At 43.6% G+C, this 21525-nt stretch overlaps 1 protein-coding gene across 1 annotated transcript; it reads left to right on the forward strand.

Moving 5' to 3' along the window:
- Positions 1 to 12550: 12550 nt before the first annotated feature.
- MSL2 (MSL complex subunit 2) lies at positions 12551 to 19727 on the forward strand. The gene is made up of 2 exons (XM_072143466.1): positions 12551 to 13326; positions 16840 to 19727. The coding sequence occupies exons 1-2, from the start codon at positions 13185 to 13187 to the stop codon at positions 18450 to 18452; spliced, it is 1755 nt and encodes a 584-aa protein (XP_071999567.1). The 5' UTR covers positions 12551 to 13184; the 3' UTR covers positions 18453 to 19727.
- Positions 19728 to 21525: the final 1798 nt, after the last annotated feature.

Here is a 21525-nt window from a genome sequence, read left to right on the forward strand (position 1 = left end):
TTAGAAAAACCATTTTGAATCTGCAGCAATAATTGATATGCCCTGGATCCCAACGCTGCAACACAAATCATTTTGAAGCTGTGGGTTTCTTACGCATCATGCGGATGAGATCTGTGTAAATCGAAATATAATCTACTGTGATTGTAAATCGCTGCCATTAGTGGCGTCATGTGTGTCCTTCGGACACTATTTTAGTGCTTGAAAACTGCAGCGTAATACTGTACAATTCCAGTGTTGTGGAAGAGAGCAGTCATTAAGGGACGGGTAAGTAAATTAAGTGTTATTAAGATGTCTAAGCTTCTGATTGATCTGCAACTGTGACACACACCTGAAGATGCTAATGGCACGCGGCGGTATGGTGGTGCACACGTGTACATTCACCAGGATAATGATAGAGCATGCTCTATCTATATGACCGGGCGCCAGATGTCCCTATGGAAAGGGGAAGGGTGAGCAGCTCTCATCTCACTTCCTGTCCAGCCGGACGAGCCCTGGCCCAGGCGTAGCACACAAGTAGTCCATCTGTAACCTAAATGTTAGGGCTAAATGAACATATTAATGACAAAAATGTGAAAATTCCAAATAGAACCTTCAATTTGTTTTAAGTTGTGTCAAAGCCTAGAGGGTTAACAACCTTCTTACAAGCTGTTTTGAATAGTTTGAGGGGAGCGGGTTGATTTCTGTGGGGTTTCTTTTAATTCTGACATTTTCTTGAAAATTTTTAAAACTGCTGTTCGATATGTAATCTTTCTAGCATTATAATAAAACAATAGAGCATTTAAAACCTGAGGCCAACACAATGTGGAGTTATGGTAAATGTTAGATGGCTGATGTTATATGTCTGAAAAGCAGAACATTTTGGAAATGGTGAAGTTTTCCAAAATTTCACCAGATTACTCCTTTTTCATCAATAAACAATTTCACAATCCCTCAGGTAAGTTAAAGGGTTTTAAAGCCATTACCGTCAGTGTTGATAAATAGGGCTAGGTCCTCAAGTTAAAATAGAATTGTGTCTTCAAAGGATTAATCCATATACTGTGGGATACTATGGGATTAATCCATATACTGGGATAGCTTCAGCTTCTCTAAGATCATAGAAAGAGGGTCTGGCTCACAGGATCTGTTCTATTTCACCCTAAAAGTGTTTAACAGGTTGAGGGATTATTTCCACAAAGTCATCAAATTGTCCCATTAGACTTAAAGATGTATTAAAAAGTTCCTAACATCTGTGCCAGGCAGTTTGTATATAGGGCTGTGCACAGCACCACTCCCAGGGTCGGACTGGCCCACCAGAGTATCAGAGGATCCTCCAGTGGGCCCAGCACTGGCTTCCAGAGATACAGTAGAAGACAACCTAATTTGAAGGATACTAGAGTCTGTTTACTAGAAGTTGATGGAGGGTGGGCCTCCAGCATAATTTATTTGGAGGGCCTAAGGAACCCCAGTCTGACCCTGACCGCTCATCTGTCCCTCTTTCACAAAAATATGTATTAGAAAGATTCAGATTGGACAAAGAATAGCCACAGCCTGTACAGGAAGAAACTTCAAATCTTTGCATCACAACTTTATTGGCATTTTACCACCAATATTTGATTAAAAAGTGATCAGCTTTCTTATCCTTATTACCCTAACTACCTAAGTAGTAGGAGACAACTAATCAACATTTCCTTCCTATGCCAGTGCAAGCCGAAGTCCAAACATGGAGAAGACAATACAAACAGAGAAGGATAGCCTACAAATATGGGTCAAAAACAAGAGGACAATGAAATACAAAATCAAAAGGCAAAGGCTCACAAATAACAGAATACAGAATGAACACAGCTAGCTTAGCATAAGACTATAGCAAGCCTACAGAAATAGTCCGCAAAACCTTTTATAAGATGTCATAACCCCAGCACAGAAGATGGTTGTATCAATTCTCTGACATTAGTCAGGGCAGCAATGAAAGTTAATCACTCACAACAGATTAACTGTCAGTGAATCAATGCAAAGTTTACAGGAGACAGATGGCTGTGGTGTAAATCAATCAAGGCTGCTAGGAAAACAACAGTGTTCAGACTAACAGAGATATAATGGAACAAAAGACACTTATTGGTGCATCCTCAGCTATACTTTATGGACCGAGGATGACGCAGGCACCAAGCCTCCCCTCCCCCCGTGATGCCATCAGAGGCCGCCGATCACTTGTCATCACAACTGTGAACCTGTTCAAGGTTCCAGAAACGGACTATAATATTTTCACAATATACTGTATTACAATTTTATTACAGTATATTGAATGATCAGAACCCCTAGACTTAAAGAGATTGTACAGGTTTAATTTAATGCAGCCTCCCCCTAGTGTATAGGTAGCCCCAGCACACCTATATGCCTGACTTCCATCCTCTCTAGTATTGTGGCCTCTTGTCCTCATTCCTCCTCATATTGTGGCCTCTGTCCTCTATCCTCCATAGATACTGGCCTCTGACCTCCAACCTTCATATTGTCACTTCTGACCTCCACCCTCCATAGTATTGTGGCCTTTGACCTCCATCTTCCATATTGTGTCCTCTAACCTCCATCCCTCCCAGTATTATGGCCTCTGACCTCCGTCCTCCTTAATATTGTGGCCTTTGACCTCCATCCTCCCTAATATTGTGGCCTTTGACCTCCATCCTCCCTAATATTGTGGCCTCTGACCTCCAACCTCCCTAATATTGTGGCCTCTGTCCTCCATCCTTCCTAGTATTGTGGCCTCTTTCCTCCAACCTCCCTAATATTGTGGCCTCTGACCTCCATACACCATATAAAGGGCCTCTGACCTCCATCTTCCCTAATATCGATGCCTTTGACCTCCATCTTCCCTATTATTGAGGCCTCTGACATCCATCTTCCCTAGTATTGAGGCCTCTTTCCTCCATTCTCCATAGTATTGTAGCCTTTGACCTCCATCCTTCTTAGTATTGTGGCCTCTGACCTCCATTCTCCATAGTATTGTAGCCTTTGACCTCCATCCTTCCTAGTATTGTGGCCTCTGATCTCCGTTCTCCATAGTATTGTAGTCTTTGACCTCCATCCTTCCTAGTATTGTGGCCATCTGTCCTCCATCTTCCACTGCCCAGGAAGGTGGGACAAAGATGAAAGACTGGGACTGTCCCGCCAAATCCAGGACAGTTGGGAGCTATGAAAAACGGCAGCTAGTTCACGGCTGCCATAGAGGTCTATTGAGTACATTCACGGTGTGGTGAGTGCACCGTGTTTCACCGCACTGTGCCTGAGCCTTGGGGCCATGCTGAAAGGGATAGGGTAGGGCCTAATACTGCCTCAATTTACACAGCCCTCCATCTCCACCCTGTGAAGCATACAGAGGTGTGCATGGAGTCTAAAAAGACATCTCCCACTAGGATGAAGAATTGTAAATCAAACACACTTACATGCTGGTGTGTGCCCCCTCTGACAGGATCTGCTCTTCTATGAGTTTCTTATGCCCTTGTTTTTAAGAAAAAAAGGCTTTAAAAATTATGCAAATTAGCATGAGGGGCTCCTGGCACGATTAACACCTATGGAGACCAGAGCCCCTTGGGCTCATTTGCATAATTTTAAAAGCCTTTAAATCAAAGGGGGGGGGGGGCATAAGAAGCTAATCAAATAGCAGATCCTGCCAGAATGGGCACACACCAGTATTTCAATGTGATTGGTTTACAATCCTTCATCCTGGTGTTAATGTCCTTAAAGGGCTAGAAATAAACTTTCTTATGAAAAAAAAGATAAGGCTACACTTATTTGAGAATACACAAATTACTTACACCAAGTTATTTGTGACTAATTGGTTTAATGACTCTATAAACACCTCATGTTATCAAACCATTAGAGCAGATAGAGACAAAGTGGCTAAAGGGAAGGGGGGAGTTGGTGCAATCCATGTCACACTTCGGCTAAAAAGATACTGTTGTGCAAACATTGAGTTGTTGTTTTATGGTATACACCCTTACTATTTGCCAAGAGAATTCGCACTAGTCCTAGTGGGTTCAATATACATCCCCTCCCCATTTGCAGACACAAAAGGGGCCACTGAAACTCCTTAGTCCTTATAATGGGCTAATTTAACCATGCTCAATCTAATAACTCTCTGCCTGATTTCCATCAATATGTACCTGCAACAAAAAAGGCATATGGGAAAAGCCTAGAGACAAAGCTGGGTATGAACAACACAAAAGATGTATGAGGAAGATCACCAGATACCACCTCACCCGGAGTAAGCGACGAACCACAACACCACCATCAATCCAACAAAAAGTGGAGTGAAAGTGTCAGCTGACGAAGAGGAAACTGTGCCATATCTAGAGCATAATGGTACCAACTTGTGGATCACCTATTTTAATTTCTCAAGTGCATTCAATACCATCGACCTGGATCTAATGAGGGATAAATTGTCCAATCTGAAAACCATCCTGTCCATCGATTTCTACAATAAATGGATTCAAGGAGCAGTCAAATCAACTTAATCACCTGCCCATCCCCCCCAATGAAAGTCCTCCCCCTGGCATATTGTACTTCCTATTTCTTGTGTTACCTCTGTGTTGCTGCCTATGTCTATGATTTTCGTTTTTTGTACACTACATGCCGGAGCTATGTACATCACAATTTTCTCAGGTATCAATAAAGCTTTATTGTATTGTATTGACTATGTGGCAGGTAATAGCTGCATGTAGCCAGACATTGATGAGGCAAAATAATAGATTTTACAGGTGGGGTCATCACAGTCTGTCTCTGCTACTGCAAGTCCTTCAGCCATGCCACCTCCATTGCATAGTGCTCACAGATAAAGCTTTCCTCTACTATGCGTAAGGGTGATGGCGTTTTTGGTCCATTTTAGTGGATGCTTTTTCAGTCCGTTTAAAAACATGCATTTGGCTGCTTACAACCTGTTTATCTATTAAGATGATTGGGGAAAACTGACAAAAGCGGTAAAAAACAGATGAAAACGGACCAAAAACGGCATGTGTGGCATCACGCTAAAAGTGCTCTTAAAGACAAGAGTTCGGGCTGCAATCACTATAAGGCCCCTTTCACAGGAATGTACGAAAATGGCCGTATGATACCTGTACCGAAACGTTTTTCATACAGATACCACATTCATTTTAATATACGGTACAGCCCTCCATTTACATGTGTTGTATTGTCCACCGCACTGTGATCGAGGCGGATTAAATATAGAGCATGCCCTATTTTCTCCAGTATTTCCATTCCATCATTTGCCAGCCCACCATATTTAATACGGATACTGTACGGATACAGTGACATACATGCACATACGGATGAAAAACGTCACATATATACGGATCCATATGACACAGAAATACAGGACTGAAGAAATAATACATTGGTGTGAAAGTGGCGTATGGCAGGGCAGAAGGAGGCTGCCTATATTGTATATACATCCTGGAGATTGAGAAGGCTTTATCTTTTCAGATACCAGCTGTACAATGTGAATGGAGAAATGATGGGGAGCAGAGCTGACGCTACACTTGTTCTTGTGATATACAGACCGAAAAAGCATGTGACCATTGCTAGGAAACATCTCGTAACCCAAACTCTGAATGTAGAAGAAGCTGCAATTTGGAAATAAGGATTCTCAATGCTTTAAAAGTGCAACATATTTAATCACAATAACTTATGTGTTTAAGAACCATACGTTTTTAATGATTTCATCTGAACAAAGGTGTCCATAGCCTTTAACTTCTTATTTCACATGAAATAAGGGGCATAGGTCAACCCTAGCTATCCCTTTCTAATCATATTTTACATTAGGCTGCATGTAATGAGGAAAATACCTTCTCCTAGCACCCACGAAACCTAGACTCATCCATCAGTATACTAGACAGAGAAGCGTCATTTGTCACTACAGAATGAGGCACATTTACTAACACAAGTCCGGACTGCACTAAATGCAGTATTCCTGTGTAGTGTGCGGAGGGCGGCAGATCCAGGATTTCTGTGGCACGTTCTTTATCAATCTGCACTGCTCTGACAGCGTGCACCACTTTTTTTTGGTGTACCTTTAACATGGGGGGTGTGATTCAATTCTGTAAGACTTTGCATGTTAAATCTGGCGCACAGTGCAACTGAGACCAGAACGCCTCCTAATTTGTGTCGCAGGATGCCTAGTGCAGCCGTGCCACAAGATGGTCGCGTGCGACACAATTATGGTGCGGACACTTCTTAAATACCTGTGCAAACAGTTTGCACTAAAAAGACCGTGCAAAGTTTGCCAGAAAACTGGTGCATTGCCCTTAATAAATGTGCCCCAATATATTTCTACTACCCAGAGTTCAGTGGTGGCATTGTGTGTTACACCAGTCCATGTATTGTAAGGCTTGCATGTAGCTGCTCAGCCATGGAAACCCATGTCATGATATTCTACATCTACTTGATCCAGGAAAACACTGGACATTGGTGAGAACTTTAGAATGATCCATTGTTTCACAAATGTCTGTAAAGGTGACCGCACGCACGGGAAAGGGCTGTTTTGTTTTGTTTTTTACACCAGGGGACAATGGAACAGAATGAAACACTTGAATGAAGTCATTCAAAAGTCAGGGGTCAATACTTTTGGGCCATATATTTAGTTTCATTTTTTTTCCAAAAACAAAAATAGACCCCAGCAGGAGGATAAAGGAAAAAGTCACTTTCTCATATGAGTGAGCCCGATGTGCCAACAGGGTTTCTTGTGTGGCGTCTGGTCCATCTTATTAACAAGTTGATGAATAAATTACTGAAAGATCTAAATGATTAAACATCTACAATCAGCATGAGAAAAGTTTACAACAGCCTTGCACCTGCTGGACGGATTTGCTTTCATTTGGGACGGTTGTAGGGGTGTGCGCTTTCTTCTGGGCATTTATGAGTTAACACCTGTTAAATAATTCAAGTAGCTGCAGGTTTCTGTATAATGGTTTTATTGTGCAAGGAGGTATCAGTGTTGCAAAATTCATTCTAGGAAGAAGGAAGTGAGAGGATTTCAAGAGCAAAATAAGGCACACATTTATATATGGGGATTCCTGTGGTTAGGGCCTAACTTACTGATCGGTGTGGTCTCAATGATTGGACCCGCACAGATCATGAGAACAGTGGTCCAAGGGGGTCTGACGTACCCCAGTCAGACCCCTAATCGCTCCTCAAGATGACCGGTTGTGCATGAACGGACTGCCCCATTCATCTCTATGGAGCTGACGGAGATTGCAGAGGGATAGGACCTAAGTTGTCTTGTGGTTAAACCTTTAGCCCTTGTTTAACCTATTAAAGCAGCTTCCACCAGCAGCCGCATATTGTCAGGAAAGGATGGAAAGGAATAATGGGGCAGATTTATCAAGCTGTCTGAAAGTCAGAATATTTCTAGTTGCCCACGGCAACCAATCACAGCTCAGCTTTCATTTTACCAGTGCTCATGAATGTCTTAAAGCGGAGCTGTGATTGGTTGCCATGGGCAACTGGAAATATTCTGAATTTCAGACAGCTTGATAAATCTGCCCCAATGAGTCCTAACACCATTAAAAGAATACATAAATGCAAAGGAATAGTCAGAAAAGATTGAATACTGTGTAACATCTGTTCATCTCCTCCTGCTCTATAATATGCTGTCTATATATAGGACACTATGTACAAACTGCTCAGCTCCTCCGGCTCTATAACATGCTGCCTGCAGATAGGACACTATGTACAAACTGCTCAGCTCCTCCGGCTCTATAAAATGCTGCCTGCAGATAGGACACTATGTACAAACTGCTCAGCTCCTCCGGCTCTATTAAATGCTGCCTGCAGATAGGACACTTTACACAATCTGCTCATCTCCTCCTGCTCTATAACATCGTGTCTGTAGATAGGACACTATATACAATCTGCAATCTGCTGGCACCCGTGCCATAGGTTCGCCACCACTGCTCTACATTATGTTGTGCAATTTCCTTGGCAAGGTTAGTTTTGCTTGGCTATTGCATGGAAACTCATGCCATGAAGCTGCTGGTGGGGCCTAGAGTGCTTGTACTGATGGTATTGCCAGAGAAGGTTTGGATTTCATTATTGAGTCATAGTCGCTGACTTTTATACATGCCAATATACATATAATATGCTTTTTAGGACAAATCTTTATATTGCTAATTTTTTCCCCCAAAAACAAGCACAGTAGCATATGATGGCGCTATATAAAAAATAGTCCCTTTATTGTTGGCACTTTATGTATGCACATAATACTGTAGGCATATATTGTGTTCTGCTTTACTAGACAGGTTTTTCACCTCCCACACAAAACTAGAGCACTGTGCTATTGTAAGAGACAAAGCCATGGTAATAGTCCTCTGCTGGCTGTTGGTATTCAAGAAAGCGACATAATAATAGTGTATTTACAAATAAATGGTACAGTACATTATGTCCGCCGTTACCCATAACCCCCAAGCAGTCAACAAATGAGGTCACCAAGTGATATGTATAAAAGGTAGAAGCAAAAATGTAACTTCTTTGTTTCTGATCCTGAAAGTGCTTGTCCGACTGGCAACAACATTTCCACTGCCAGTTCTAGAAGTTATGGTCTTGGGGGTTGTTATGCATTCCCATTCACTTGTATTAGTGAAGGAGTTGCAAGGTGAGATGATGGTCTTTGACTGCAATACAGGAATTAAGGGCAAGGTCGTTGTGTAGCCCCAGTCAGACATAAGCCTAAGATATTTATAGTTCTAGTCTCCTCGTATGGAGAATGTGTGTCCTCAAAGTCTTCTGGTCCCGGTGTGTCCGCCTTCTCTGTGACGGCCAACTCCTTTCAGAAATTTTCGGGCAATGATGGATGAGGATGAATACTCCATCGTGGCATCACTTTCTGCAGAGAAGTATCCACAGTGCCAAAGATGCTCCAAGACATGCTCCTCCTCACTGTACTCTTCCATTTCTTCCATTGATGATAACAAAAAAAACCTCCAAAGGTAAGCTGTGGAATGCATCACTTCACCTCAGAATGTCCGTGGGTGTATACTTCCCAACACTGTTGCATTACCAAGAGGCACAAAAAACTGCTACATGGGGAGTTTTCGGCAGACTGAACTGTTACCTATGTAGTGGTATCGTAACTTTGATGAAAAAAGTTCCACATTCCTTAAAACGGACCATCACATAGAGAAGTTTGCGCCAAGCATTGGTCTTCACAGATCCAGATCGACCATTTCTGAGGTGGAATGGTACGCAAAAGTCAGTACTATGCTCTTCAGAATCTTCGTAGAGGAGTAACCACATGTTAAGGGTGTGTCTTTCTAGAAGAACACCTTCATCTCAATTATTCTCTCAAAGGTGGGCCATATTTTATGAGGTTAGGGAGTTTGCCCAACTTAACAGTGGTGGATGAAGACAATTTGATCCTAAGGAATGTTATGGGTATTCCTGATCTTCAGGCTTTAATAGACCCAGCCCGTCCATCACTGAATGACCTGATTCTCAAACGTGTAGTTTAGGATACCACTCACAAGATCTATAATGGCACACCTCAGAATATTGCAGGGCTGAGCTTTATCTTGCCTACTTTTTCTTTTATGTGCACTTTAGAATAATTGATGTAGCTGGCCCCTGTTTATGTTACTTGTGACATGTTCCTTTATAAATGGTGGCTTAGTGGTTAGCACTACAGCCTTGCAGAGCTGGGGTCTTGGGTTCAAGTCCCATCCAGGTCAACATGTACAAACAGTTTGTATGTTCTCTCCATGTTTGCTTGGGTTTCCTCCGGTTTCTTCCCACACTCCAAAACATACTGGTAGGTTGATTAGATTGTGAGCCCCATGGGAACAGGAACTGATTTGGCAAGTTCTGTGTAGCACCGCCAAATATGTGAGCGCTATATAAATAAAAGGAATTATTATATTATTATTATGAAATATTATTGGCATCCTTCTGAGACTTAACGCTTAGAATTTATTAGAGCTACCACTAAGTTGGTGCTAGGTGACAGCAATGAATATATGACCAGTGCATGGTATATAGAAGGGGAATGGACAGCCACCAAGCAGATGCAACCCTCCCACTCAACATCACTCCCGCCCAACAAGATTGTTCCTAACTCATCTCCATTTCTTCTAGGCCTACAACAGAGAGACAATGGAATCCTTCACAACATAATCCAAGTAGAGATTGGTCCTGTGGCTTAATTTCAAGACCATACAGATCTCTAGTGGTAGTTTCCCTGGAACTTTAAAGACCCCTGGTCTGTCTTCAAATTCTATGTTCTAGAGTTGGAATTCTATCTTCCATATTAGTTCTCAGAGCCATTTCATTGTCTGTTACGACTCTACCAAGAGTGGGCTCTAGCCTGTTTCCTGATCATTAAGACATGGAATTGCATTAAACACATGTTCGTGTCTCGCCTACACATTCATGTTTAGTCAGTGGGATAAGGACTGACCACCATGCCACCCAAGGAAAGATTCTGCGGGGAGTTAAAGGGGTTATCTGGGTGTTAAAAAATACTGAGGGCCGGGCTGTGGTGGGCTAGTTAAACATAATAAGCATGTACTTACCTCGTCCGCTGCTGCCAATGTCCCGCACCGCGGTCAGTCTCTTCTGTGTGCTGGTTTGTATACAGGGGCGCACAAGGAGCTTCGAGCCGGCCGGAAGCTCCCATCCGACACCATCTCCCAACGCTTACAACTCTGAGAGATAGGGACGGATGTAAGGAGCCGGCCACATCGCGGACCGGAAGCCCCCTGTGTGCGGCTTCTGTGCCCCTGTAAACAAACAGGGGCACGGATCGAAGGGACCGCGGTGCAGGACATCGGCGGCGCCGGAGGGGGTAAGTACATGTTTATTATGTTTAACTAGCCCGTCCCTCAGTAATTTTTAACAGCCGGATAACCCCTTTAAGACATCCACACCCACGAGCTGTTGCTAGGTGGCTGTCCATTCCTCTTAAACAAATACCATTCGCAGGTCATAGATTGTAAAATGAACTTGTACTGTGTCCTATAGTATGTTTAGATAGTAGAGAGATAGAATCATGGTATCCCAGGCAGCTGCACTATTGACTGATCCACCCCAGATGCTGGACAGCTCCCTTTCCCGTGTGTGGTTTCAATAAGCCCTGAATGTGACTCGTCTCCTGTTCACTTCTCCATCGTGGCTTCTAGTTGCAATAAACCATAACTTTTTATATGTTTCTGCTTACAGAGCCCTATCAGGGATAGTTTTGTTTTCATGGCTTCCCCTGTGCAGCCCAAATGACACATTCCCTTTATTATACAGATCAGTGAAATCACATTGATATCTGAGGGATTTTAATAATTCTATGGATAAGTAACCTGTACTGTATCTACATCGACATCATCAGTCTCTGTTCACACCACGTTTACCGTTTCTGTTTGACATATAGACTAAAATGTATATTTTAGTCTACAGAGTCTCACTATTAAAAACATAAAAGTTTATTGTCTATGTTTTTTGCTGGATGACTGGCTATTATGCTATTTTATACCACTCTTTGCATGTTTGTGTTTGTTATACCAACCTACGGGAGACCTATGTGTGGCCTAATAACCAATAAGGCTGCAAGACAATGTATACATTGAAATACAATATAACCAGTGAGGAGAGGAGATTTGCCTAATAACATTGTGTTAACATTTGCATCTACAAATCCTATGTTAACACAATAGGGATAATTTACTAAGGGTCCGTGGAGCGCATTTTTGTCGGGTTTCCCAAAGATTTCCGTTTTGCGACAAATTGCCCGGGATTTTGCCGCACACGATCGAATTTTGGCACATCGGTTCCGGCTTGCACGCGACACAAATGAGGGGGGAGGGCCGACGGATTCGGAAAACACGCAGGATTTAACATTTAGAAATGTTTCGCAAGACACGCACTTACAAGCACCGTGAAGAAGCAAGTGAACTCCAGCGGACCTCGGCGCAGAATCGACCGATGCAAGAGCTTAGCGTATCGCGCCGGACCTGAATCCTCGACGGACAACGCGCCACGGGATCGCGACAGGACCGGGTAAGTAAATCTGCCCCAATGTGTTTATGTTAACACGTTTACAAAATGTGATGTTATACATTGCAGTAATTGTTAACGCAAATGTAATTAGGCGAATTTCCTCTACACAGTTGCTATTGCGTTTTGTAGCGCAGTGTAAACCCAGCCATAGCTTACACCGTGACACCGCTAGACCCCACTGGCCATTGCTTGTTGACGTCTCAGTGGCCACACTAAGTCCCTCAGTGACCACTACAGCTGCGGTTTGGGGGCGCCAGGACTTTTCATTTTACTATTGCCACCATTCTTTAATTATATGTTTGAAAACCGCAGAACGCCTCTTTTGACTACATCTGCAAGTATAGGAGGTGTGTGAGGTACTACGACTCCCAGCATCCTCCTTCACAACTTCACGCCGCTTGTTGAATGAATGATCCTCTGCAGCAGAGCTCAGCCACTGCGCATGCGCCTGACACCAGCTTTCCCTGCCCCACACAAACACTCCGCTATTGGTTCTCGCCGCCTATCTCGTCTGCGCAAGCGCGTCTCCATTGCGCACTCCTTCGCTGCCCCTGGCAGCGGACACGCCCTTTTTTTCCCCCTTCCTCCTCCTGTGCCGGGGGCGCGCGCGCGGATCACCTGACCGCCTTTCCCGCCACTGGGAGCGCGACTGCGACCGGAGATTGAGCGAAGCCAAGCGCGTTCTCGACGTCAGCAGCGACCCCTCCCCCCTCCAGATACAATAATACCGGCGGCGCACGGAGAGCAGCACCGGCACACAGCGCCATCCCCCGGGGGCCTGCGGGAGGCCGCGGCTTGTCTTTGTACTGTAGGCCTGTTATTGGTGCAGGCCGGAGCCGCTTCCTGTCAGCCCAGGATTACCGGAGTCCAGGCCCGGAGGCCTCACAGAGCCGCGGAGTAGATTTGTGTCTGTTCCCGGAAGCCTGCGGTGCTGTGTGGATGTGATGGTGCTGAGCCCCCGGCTGTCACTGATGATGAGGACCCGGGCCTCCCTGCACTAGAGCTCTGCTACATCCCGGTGTGGGGGGATCGAGGCGCCCCCCAGAGACAATGACCTGGGGGTAAGGAGCTGGGGGCATGTGAGATGTGGGACCCCCTTGTAGTGTGAGGGACCCCCCCACATCCAGGACCGGACTCATCCTCTGTCTGCTGGAGCCTGCACCTGCAACGCGTCTGCTGCAATGAACCCAGTGAATGCCACCTCTCTGTACATCTCAGCGAGCCGACTGGTGCTGAACTACGAGCCTGGGGACCCACAGGCCACCGCCGAGATCTGCAGGATGCTGCCCTTCTACAGGCAGGCCCTGGCCTGCTGTGTGTGCGGTGAGGACCGTCATAGGGGTGTGATCTGCTGACATGTGAGGGCAGTGCCGCCTGCTCCTACACATCTAGTACTACACCGGGAAACACCGCAAACACGTCCACTGCTGGATCACCGAGACAAAAGGACTGGCTGGTTTTTTGTTACGGGCCAAGGATTGGGCTCTGAGGATCAAAATGATATAAGGAATCTCTTCGCTGCAAAACGGCAACACTGATTTGTATTTGTGATCAAGAAGGGGCTCCTTACATCACTATGATGTACCCAGTCCCGTCCTTGGCACTGTGGGCAGTTTGCGAAATCCGACTGACACACGACCGTGGTTGTTCTGTAAAAGCCGTGCGATGGCTGGATTTCTCTAGACTTCTTGGGGGGAAAGGGTTTAGTTATGTAAATGAGGCAGTATGACCATTGCCCCATTCACTAGAGAGCCGGGTTCTGTGCCCTGGAGTGATGGTTATACATGCAGGATACTTGTTTACACCCAGGAACCCCTGTTTACATCAGCGTCTTGTGCATTTTAAATATGCATTTTATTATTATTATTATTATTATTATTATTATTATTATTATTATTATTATTTATTATTAGAAACCTATTTAGCTTTCATATGTGTGCTAGTCCCTGCAAAAAAGGTAGGTACTAGTGGATTAGGGTACCCACCACTATTATAGCAAGACAACAATATAACCCAAGCACTCCTTTCTGGTGTGGGGTGTTATTTTATTAGATTGCTGACGGTTCGCCCCCAGACTGGCCTTTGTCAAACACAGGCTGTAAAATGTATATACCGTATATCTTATGAAGTATGGGCTGCAGCGTGTCAAGGGTAGGTATGGATAGCTGCTGTCCATACCTTGTGCCTGCATACTTCCTGAGATATACAGATAAACATTTTACAGCCTGTGTTTGACAAAGGGAACAAAACCGCATTTGGGTTCAGTGGTGTATGATTACCCATCTTGTGTTCTCCAGTTTATCTTGGGGTAAGTTCACACCTGTGATCGGCACATTTTTGTTTTTAATAGTAGAACAAATTGTAAATTGGCACGTTTTTTTTTTTTTTTTTTTCCCACCACTATAAATAGCAGGTGCGATGCAGGTTGTGAATGGGGCTTTACATGGCTTCTATACTGATGATCAGACTTGTAAATTAGGACGTAGGTGTTGGACGTATTTGCTGCAATCCTGTGACTTCCAACATAATCGGAGCAATATTGTTTTCTATTAGATGGGGTATAAAGTTGTATCTGTAGTTGAGTAATCCATAAGCACTGATCTGTCCACCGCAGTACATGTCGAGGTGTGTATAATATAATTTTATATTTTGTAAATTTAGTCTATGGTACTGGAAGCATTCACATTTTAAGGATGGAAGCTGTTTACTTATTACAAAGGTGTTATAGCAGTGCACCTGTGTATCCATCACAGGACCTGGTCTAATGTTTATCTTCTGGAAGTAAACCTCTGATCTGTGTAGTTTATGGATATCCACTACACAAGATTTTATTTGGCATATTTCTTGACTTCATGATGGTAGCATCATAGAGGACACTTTCAGTTTCACTTTCAGGAATTGTATCACAATAATCCTGAGATGCCTAGCCCAGAGGCCTTACTGGACTGGAGGGGCATGGGACTGATAGTTTTACTTTAGTAATAATGGGGGTTGGGAATTACCATATTTTTTTTTATTTATTTATTTTTTTTAAAGAAGTTGTCCACTTTAAGCAAATAATTGATATTGTTTGTGTAATGAAAGTTATAATAATTTTCCATCAATTCCTCAGTTTTCTAGATCTCTGCTTGCTGTCATTCAACAGGAAGCTTCAATGTTTACTTCCTGTAGATTTCTATCGGTCCCTGGTCATGTGATGTCACACAGGTGCATGGCTCATTATAACGCAGAGAGTAATTTGATGGAAAAAGTGTACAACTTTTCTTTACACAAACCATACCAATTATTTGCTGAAAGTGGACAACCCCTTTAAAGTTTACCTAACCTGAGCTAGTACATGCTGCTGCTTACCTTACCTCTCTGTAGACTGCAATGTGATAAAATCTGTGACTCTGAAATCTCAGCAGTCCAACTTATAAATGTGAGTTTGGCTATGGGAAAATCGGAGAAGGGGGGGGGGGGGAATAACATGAGAAAAATTTAGCATTTTCATTGAGTTTCAGGAAATCTTAGGCCGCGTTCACATGCAGCATTTGGTTTGTAGTTCAAGAGCTTCAGGGAGGAGGTTGGGCCTCGATGGCATGTGCTTTTACACTGAAACACTTGAGCGCCATGTCTTTTGTTTGTAAACAAAGCCAAACACAGACAACTATTTCGGTGTAAACAAATACGATTAGGTCAAGCTCCTTCCTATAGCCTTTGAATGACGTTTCAAAATGCTATTCAAATGCTGTGTTTGAATGCGGCCCTAAAGGCAACGCAATGTTTTTGTGATCCAAAATCAATGTAAATTAGCTTTCTTTCACAGAAAGGGAGAGGGGGGTCTGAACCTCTAGCGCCACCTGCTGGAAGGCAGCAATCTCAATGTTGTGTAGGTAGTGTTGCTCAGCTACGCTATTGTGTTTTTTAGTTTCCTTGCTGTCATTTGTAGCTGGCTGTCACCCAGACTGGATGTCTAGTAAGAAAGGAGTATAAGAGCAGAGAGATTGGCATAATACGAGAGATTCCTCCCATGGGATGTATATTTACATTGAGCATTCAGTCTACAGCCTTGACTACAAGTTCCAGCATGCCCTCATAACTTTTGACTTATGTTTACTGGTTGTAGCTTCACACGTAGTAAACATGTTTTACACAAAGAAAAATCTAAGTTGTTTCTCCTAAAGCAGCGGTGTCATGTGTTCATCATTACACAAGTTCTTTACAGGGTGCCTGAGGGCTCCAGGGTAGATGTGAGAGGTTATTGCTGGCAATCCCTGCAGTGCAGCAGACTACCCCTCTGCTTCATGTACCATGATGGTGAGCTGCTTGTTTATGCTGAGGATTGCTGGGAGCTGCTGACCTGGTGTATGGCTAATTCAGACACAACAATGTGTGGGAACTGAGCCAGCAGAGACCAGGTTGTATAACACTACTGCTGTGCTTTATCAGCAGTATATACATTATATGTAATGTAACTAAGACTGATGTATAGTAAGATGAAAGCAGGCTCATCCAGTAATGGCAGGAAATAGGCCCTGTCCGTCAGGTTCATTGTCCAATCTTCAGAACATATCCAGGGTTACGGTGCGTGCTCCAGGATACTCTAATCATGATTTGCAGAGAGCAGGCCAGGTGGTTAACTTACTCCACTTAGCTACACTATGCCTGGATAGAATTGTTCTAGTAAAGCCACCACTACTGTTACAACCATATACATTACACCTCAGTACAGGGCCTGGTCTTCTCCACACGTTAACACATGGGATGCCCACTGAAATGCAGATAACTGATGTGACACATACTATAGTCTGCACATAAGTGTTAATTCTTTTTTTTTTTTTCTGTCCCCTGCAGGAAATTTGCTTGAAGACCCTATATCTCCAGTCAATTCCACATGTCAGCATTATGTTTGCAAGCAGTGCAAGGGCAAGAAGATGATGATGAAGCCTTCGTGCAGCTGGTGTAAGGACTATGACCAGTTTGAGGAGAATAAACAATTGTGCATCTTGGTGAGCTGCTACAAGAAGCTCTGCGAGTACATCACACACACGCCGCTTGCACAGGAGCTATTGAATACAGTGGAGTGCTCCCCTGACATTTTGGCATTTCTTCCGGAGGATCCTGTGGAAGAACCTACACCTGAAGAACATGGGAAGACTTGTGAGCCCCCCTCAATGCTGTGTCCTTCTCATTCCCAGATATTTTCTAATTCGGAACTGGCTACTGAACCTGAGGCAAAAGTCTGTCCCATGCCCCAGGATACACCTGATCTTAATAGTGAATGCACAGTTGCTAATGGTTTGCCCAACTGCAATGGACTATCATCAGAAACTGAACTATCTGTAAATATCCATTCCCCCGAGAGCCCTGGCCCCATTGACCTTTGTTGCACAGATGTGGATATTAAAACAGAAGATTTGCCGGAGAGTTTGGAGACAGTCTGTGACCCGGTTTCTAGTAGTGAGTTCTGTGCAGCGGGTCTGGATATTTGTGGTTATAATGACGACCTGAAAAGCAGCGATCCTCTACTTCTCAGTGTGGAGGAAGTTCTCCAGAGTCTAGAAACCGTGTCCACTTCTGAAGTTACTGACTGTGACCTGCAGCACACTCTGGACACCACCGTATCAAATGGAGCTTTTTTGGATATTTGCCCACAGCCCCTTACACATACTGTGCTCTTGTCTGACAGCCATGCACCCCCTCTTGGTGTCTCCTGTACAGCTGCAACCCTAAAAATGGTGAAAACGAACCGCAAGCGTTCCCGATCAGAGAGCGACAGTGAGAAAGTTTTGCCTCTTCCCATCTCTAGCATTATCCTCGGGCCAGCGCTAGGGTCTCAGACTCCTTTTCTACTCACTCGGGAAAATAGAAACTTCTTGCAGCCCATTGTTACTGTCCCCAATGGGGGTAGCTCGTCCAAAATCAGCAAGACTATTCTTTTATCCAATAAAACCTTAAAGAAAAATCCAGAGCACATGCATAAGAAATCTCACCCCAAATCCAAACCACCGATGCTGAAAACAAAGGACAAGATGAAGGAAAAACTCCCCAGCAATAATGTGGTTCCCGGGAGTCCGACAAAGACTGTGTACAAGAAGCCGCCGGAGAAGAAAGGCTGCAAATGTGGACGTGCTACTCAAAATCCAAGTGTTCTTACCTGTCGAGGCCAGCGATGTCCTTGCTATTCAAATCGGAAAGCTTGTCTTGACTGTATTTGCCGTGGCTGCCAAAACTCTTACATGGCGAACGGGGAGAAAAAGCTGGAGGCATTTGCTGTGCCGGAGAAGGCTTTAGAACAGACTCGGCTTACTTTGGGCATTAACGTGACCAGCATTGCCGTACGCAATGCCAGCACAAGCGCCAGTGTCATTAACGTTGCGGGTTCTCCTGTAGCGACGTTTTTAGCTGCCAGTCCTCATGACGACAAAAGCTTAGACGAAGCGATAGACTTGAGATTTGACTGTTGATGGAGCCGGCCATCCGCCCTGGCTGTATAGTGGGCAGGAGAATGGTTGCAGTTTTATGGCAGCTATGGTTCTGTTGGGTTAACTTGCCAGAGCTTCTGCATATAGATCACTTGTATCAAGTGTGTTTATTGCTAAGTTATGTGTTCATGTTTTGTGGGTTTGGGAGGGGGTGGAAGGGGCAAACCATTCTGTTGTAAGAGAAACTGTAACCCTAACGTCTGTCGGTTTTCTATTCTTCAGTATGAGGAAGACTTTTTTTTTTTTTTTTTTTTTGAGATGCACCTGATTTATAGAAAATGATCTTTGGCAAGAAAGAGCAACCACGCAACAACCTCTTGTATCCTGTCGTACATTGTTCTAACTAAAGCTGCATTCATGATGGGTTTGCTAAACCAATAAGTACAAACGTTACAGTAGTTCTGATTGCACCAACCAATTTGATGCACATTTAGGGGTCATTGACACTCTGCGTTCTCCCACTTTTTTGTAAGTGTAATGATACATCACACTGTTGTCTAACATATATGCTGCATTCCAAAGAAGTAATTTCCCATCCCCCCCCCCAGTACATGTAAGTAATTTTCCTTCCCCAGTACTGTCCTAGAGGAGTCCACACCAAGCAGTAATTGATGTCTGGTAGATTGGCAGTAACTTTATATTGTAAACTGATGTGTCACACACTTAATAATGGTCTCTGTCTACACACGTATTAGCTGGCTGTATAGAATACCAATTGGATGGCCTTGTCTCCCCAAAATTGTTGTCTCATGCTTGGAATGAATGGAGAGCTCAATATGTCAGTGGCTCGTACATCCCTAGTTCCCTGAGTGTGATTGCAATGAATGGATGATTGTGGTGTATGTCAGTAGAGAATTGAGGGACTAGGCTGCAGTAGTCACTAATACCTGTATCAAGTGCAAACATCAATTTTGTTACAAGTTATTAATGGGTCATGTATATGGACTGCATACAATATACTTCAAAAGAATGCAAACCTTGTTTTAGGCAATTGTAGAGCATTCTACTAATTGTATTATGTCACTGAATTTGCCTCTTTGGACCCTCACAATTTGGAATGATTATTAGCGTGTTGTGGCGAGAGCAGAGGGCCTGTGCCCCCATTTATATTGAGCACCGGGGTCTTGTGACCGGGGTCTTACAGGACTGATGGCCATAGACTTTGAATGGAACCACTGAGCACATGCTTGATTTTGGCTCTGTTCAAATGGGGAAAAACACAAGGCACCCATATATAATAAATATATATATATATATATATATATATATATATATATATATATATATATATATATATATATATATATATATATATATATATATATATATATACAGGCGGTCCCCTACTTAAGAACACCCGACTTACAGACGACCCCTGGTTACAAACGGACCTCTGGTAATTCACTGTACTTTAGCCCTAGGCTATAAAAATCAGCTGTATAAGTTATAAAATGCGTCTGTAGTGAAGCTTTAATGTTAATTCTGGTTCTTATGACAACCCAACATTTTTAAAATCCATTTATCACAGAGACTAAAAAAAATTCTGTCTGGGATTACAATGATACAATATACAGTTCCAACTTGCATTCCAATTCAACTTAAGAACAAATCTACAGACCCTATCTTGTACATAACCCGGGGACTGCCTGTATATAACTTTTTGTGACCTTGCAAGTCCCCTCATTGGCAGATGCTGAGGTGTGGCCATCTGTTACCTTGATCTTAATGGAAGACAATGAATAGATGTGAAGCATTTGCTTTAGGCATATATCATGCCACTGACTGCTCCCCCAGATTGAAACCTTGTAGTCACAGGATCCATATTTTGTGTGGTTTAGCGTTAAATTGTTTTCAGTCTGATTGTAATTATCCCTGCATTCCCCAGACCTTGGATAGTTTCCTGGGCCTCTATTCTGTACCCCACATTGTTCATGTTAGGTGAAAGCCCTTTTTAATTATTATATGGATGGCACTTGCTTTATTTATTGCTAAAATATATATATATTTTTGGGTTGGCTGTGTTCAGTCTGTACCACATGTTACTCCCGGGCTGGATGCTGTGCAGTCACCTGGATTTCCGGTATCGCCACCATCTATGATGTGAGTATCTGCTTACATGCAGAACTACTCTCCGGTTTTCATGTGCGCAGGCAGTGACGCAGTGTATACAGCTCCCTGTCCACCGTGTGACCAGTATGTCATAGACTGTACTCCGCAGTCTGAATCTGGCCTTGTACCCGGGGCACACTATGTTCTGCCTGGATTTTGCAGACTGAGGGGACAGGAACTTGGTGCATCATGGTGATCTATAATACAGGGAGTGCCTTCTTCCTTGCAGAATACTTGGATCATGATTACAGTGTCAGTGCTGCTGTGCTACAAGGCAGATGGGAGTCCTTGCATCATAGGAGTCTGTCCTCTGCACTGTGGTTGGTTTTGTCTGAGCACAGCCGTGTGCCAACAGCCAAATGCTACATTAGAAGCAATCATTCCATTCTGTTAATGAGCAATTAATTAAACTTTCTCATCATCTCCCCCTTGAAAGGAAATTTACCATCAAAATCGGGCACGATAAACCAGGGAAACTACCACACGGTCCCGTTGTCTGGATCTGAGTAAATCTTTTTATTTATTTTTTTTATCCACAGCCTCTTGCTTCAAAAATCAACTTTAAAATGATGCTTATGAGCCAGAAGAACTCGGGTGGGGGGGATTGTTACCAGAGCCCCTCCATGCTTCTCCATGTCAAAGGCTGTTACAGTATGCAAGGAGCACTTACCCCTCACCCGTATTGTGTGATGAGCTGTCCTGTGCTGCAATTAGAATAAATCAGGCAGAGGGAAGGGGCAGAGAGGGTGGGTGAGACAGTGTAATAGCCTGTGAAGCTGCACCCAGAGGTTCTGGTAATGCCCCCAGAGCCTTTTAGGCTTAGATGGCATAATTTTACAAATTGATTTTAGAAGTAAGGAGGCCTAGGATAAAAAATATAAGAAGTCTTGGATCTATGAATAAGTATCCCTGTTTATCATGATGGTTTCTTTACCCTCCTGTTTGG

Source organism: Engystomops pustulosus, chromosome 3 (assembly GCF_040894005.1).
Source record: "Engystomops pustulosus chromosome 3, aEngPut4.maternal, whole genome shotgun sequence".
NCBI classification, from domain to species: domain Eukaryota; kingdom Metazoa; phylum Chordata; class Amphibia; order Anura; family Leptodactylidae; genus Engystomops; species Engystomops pustulosus.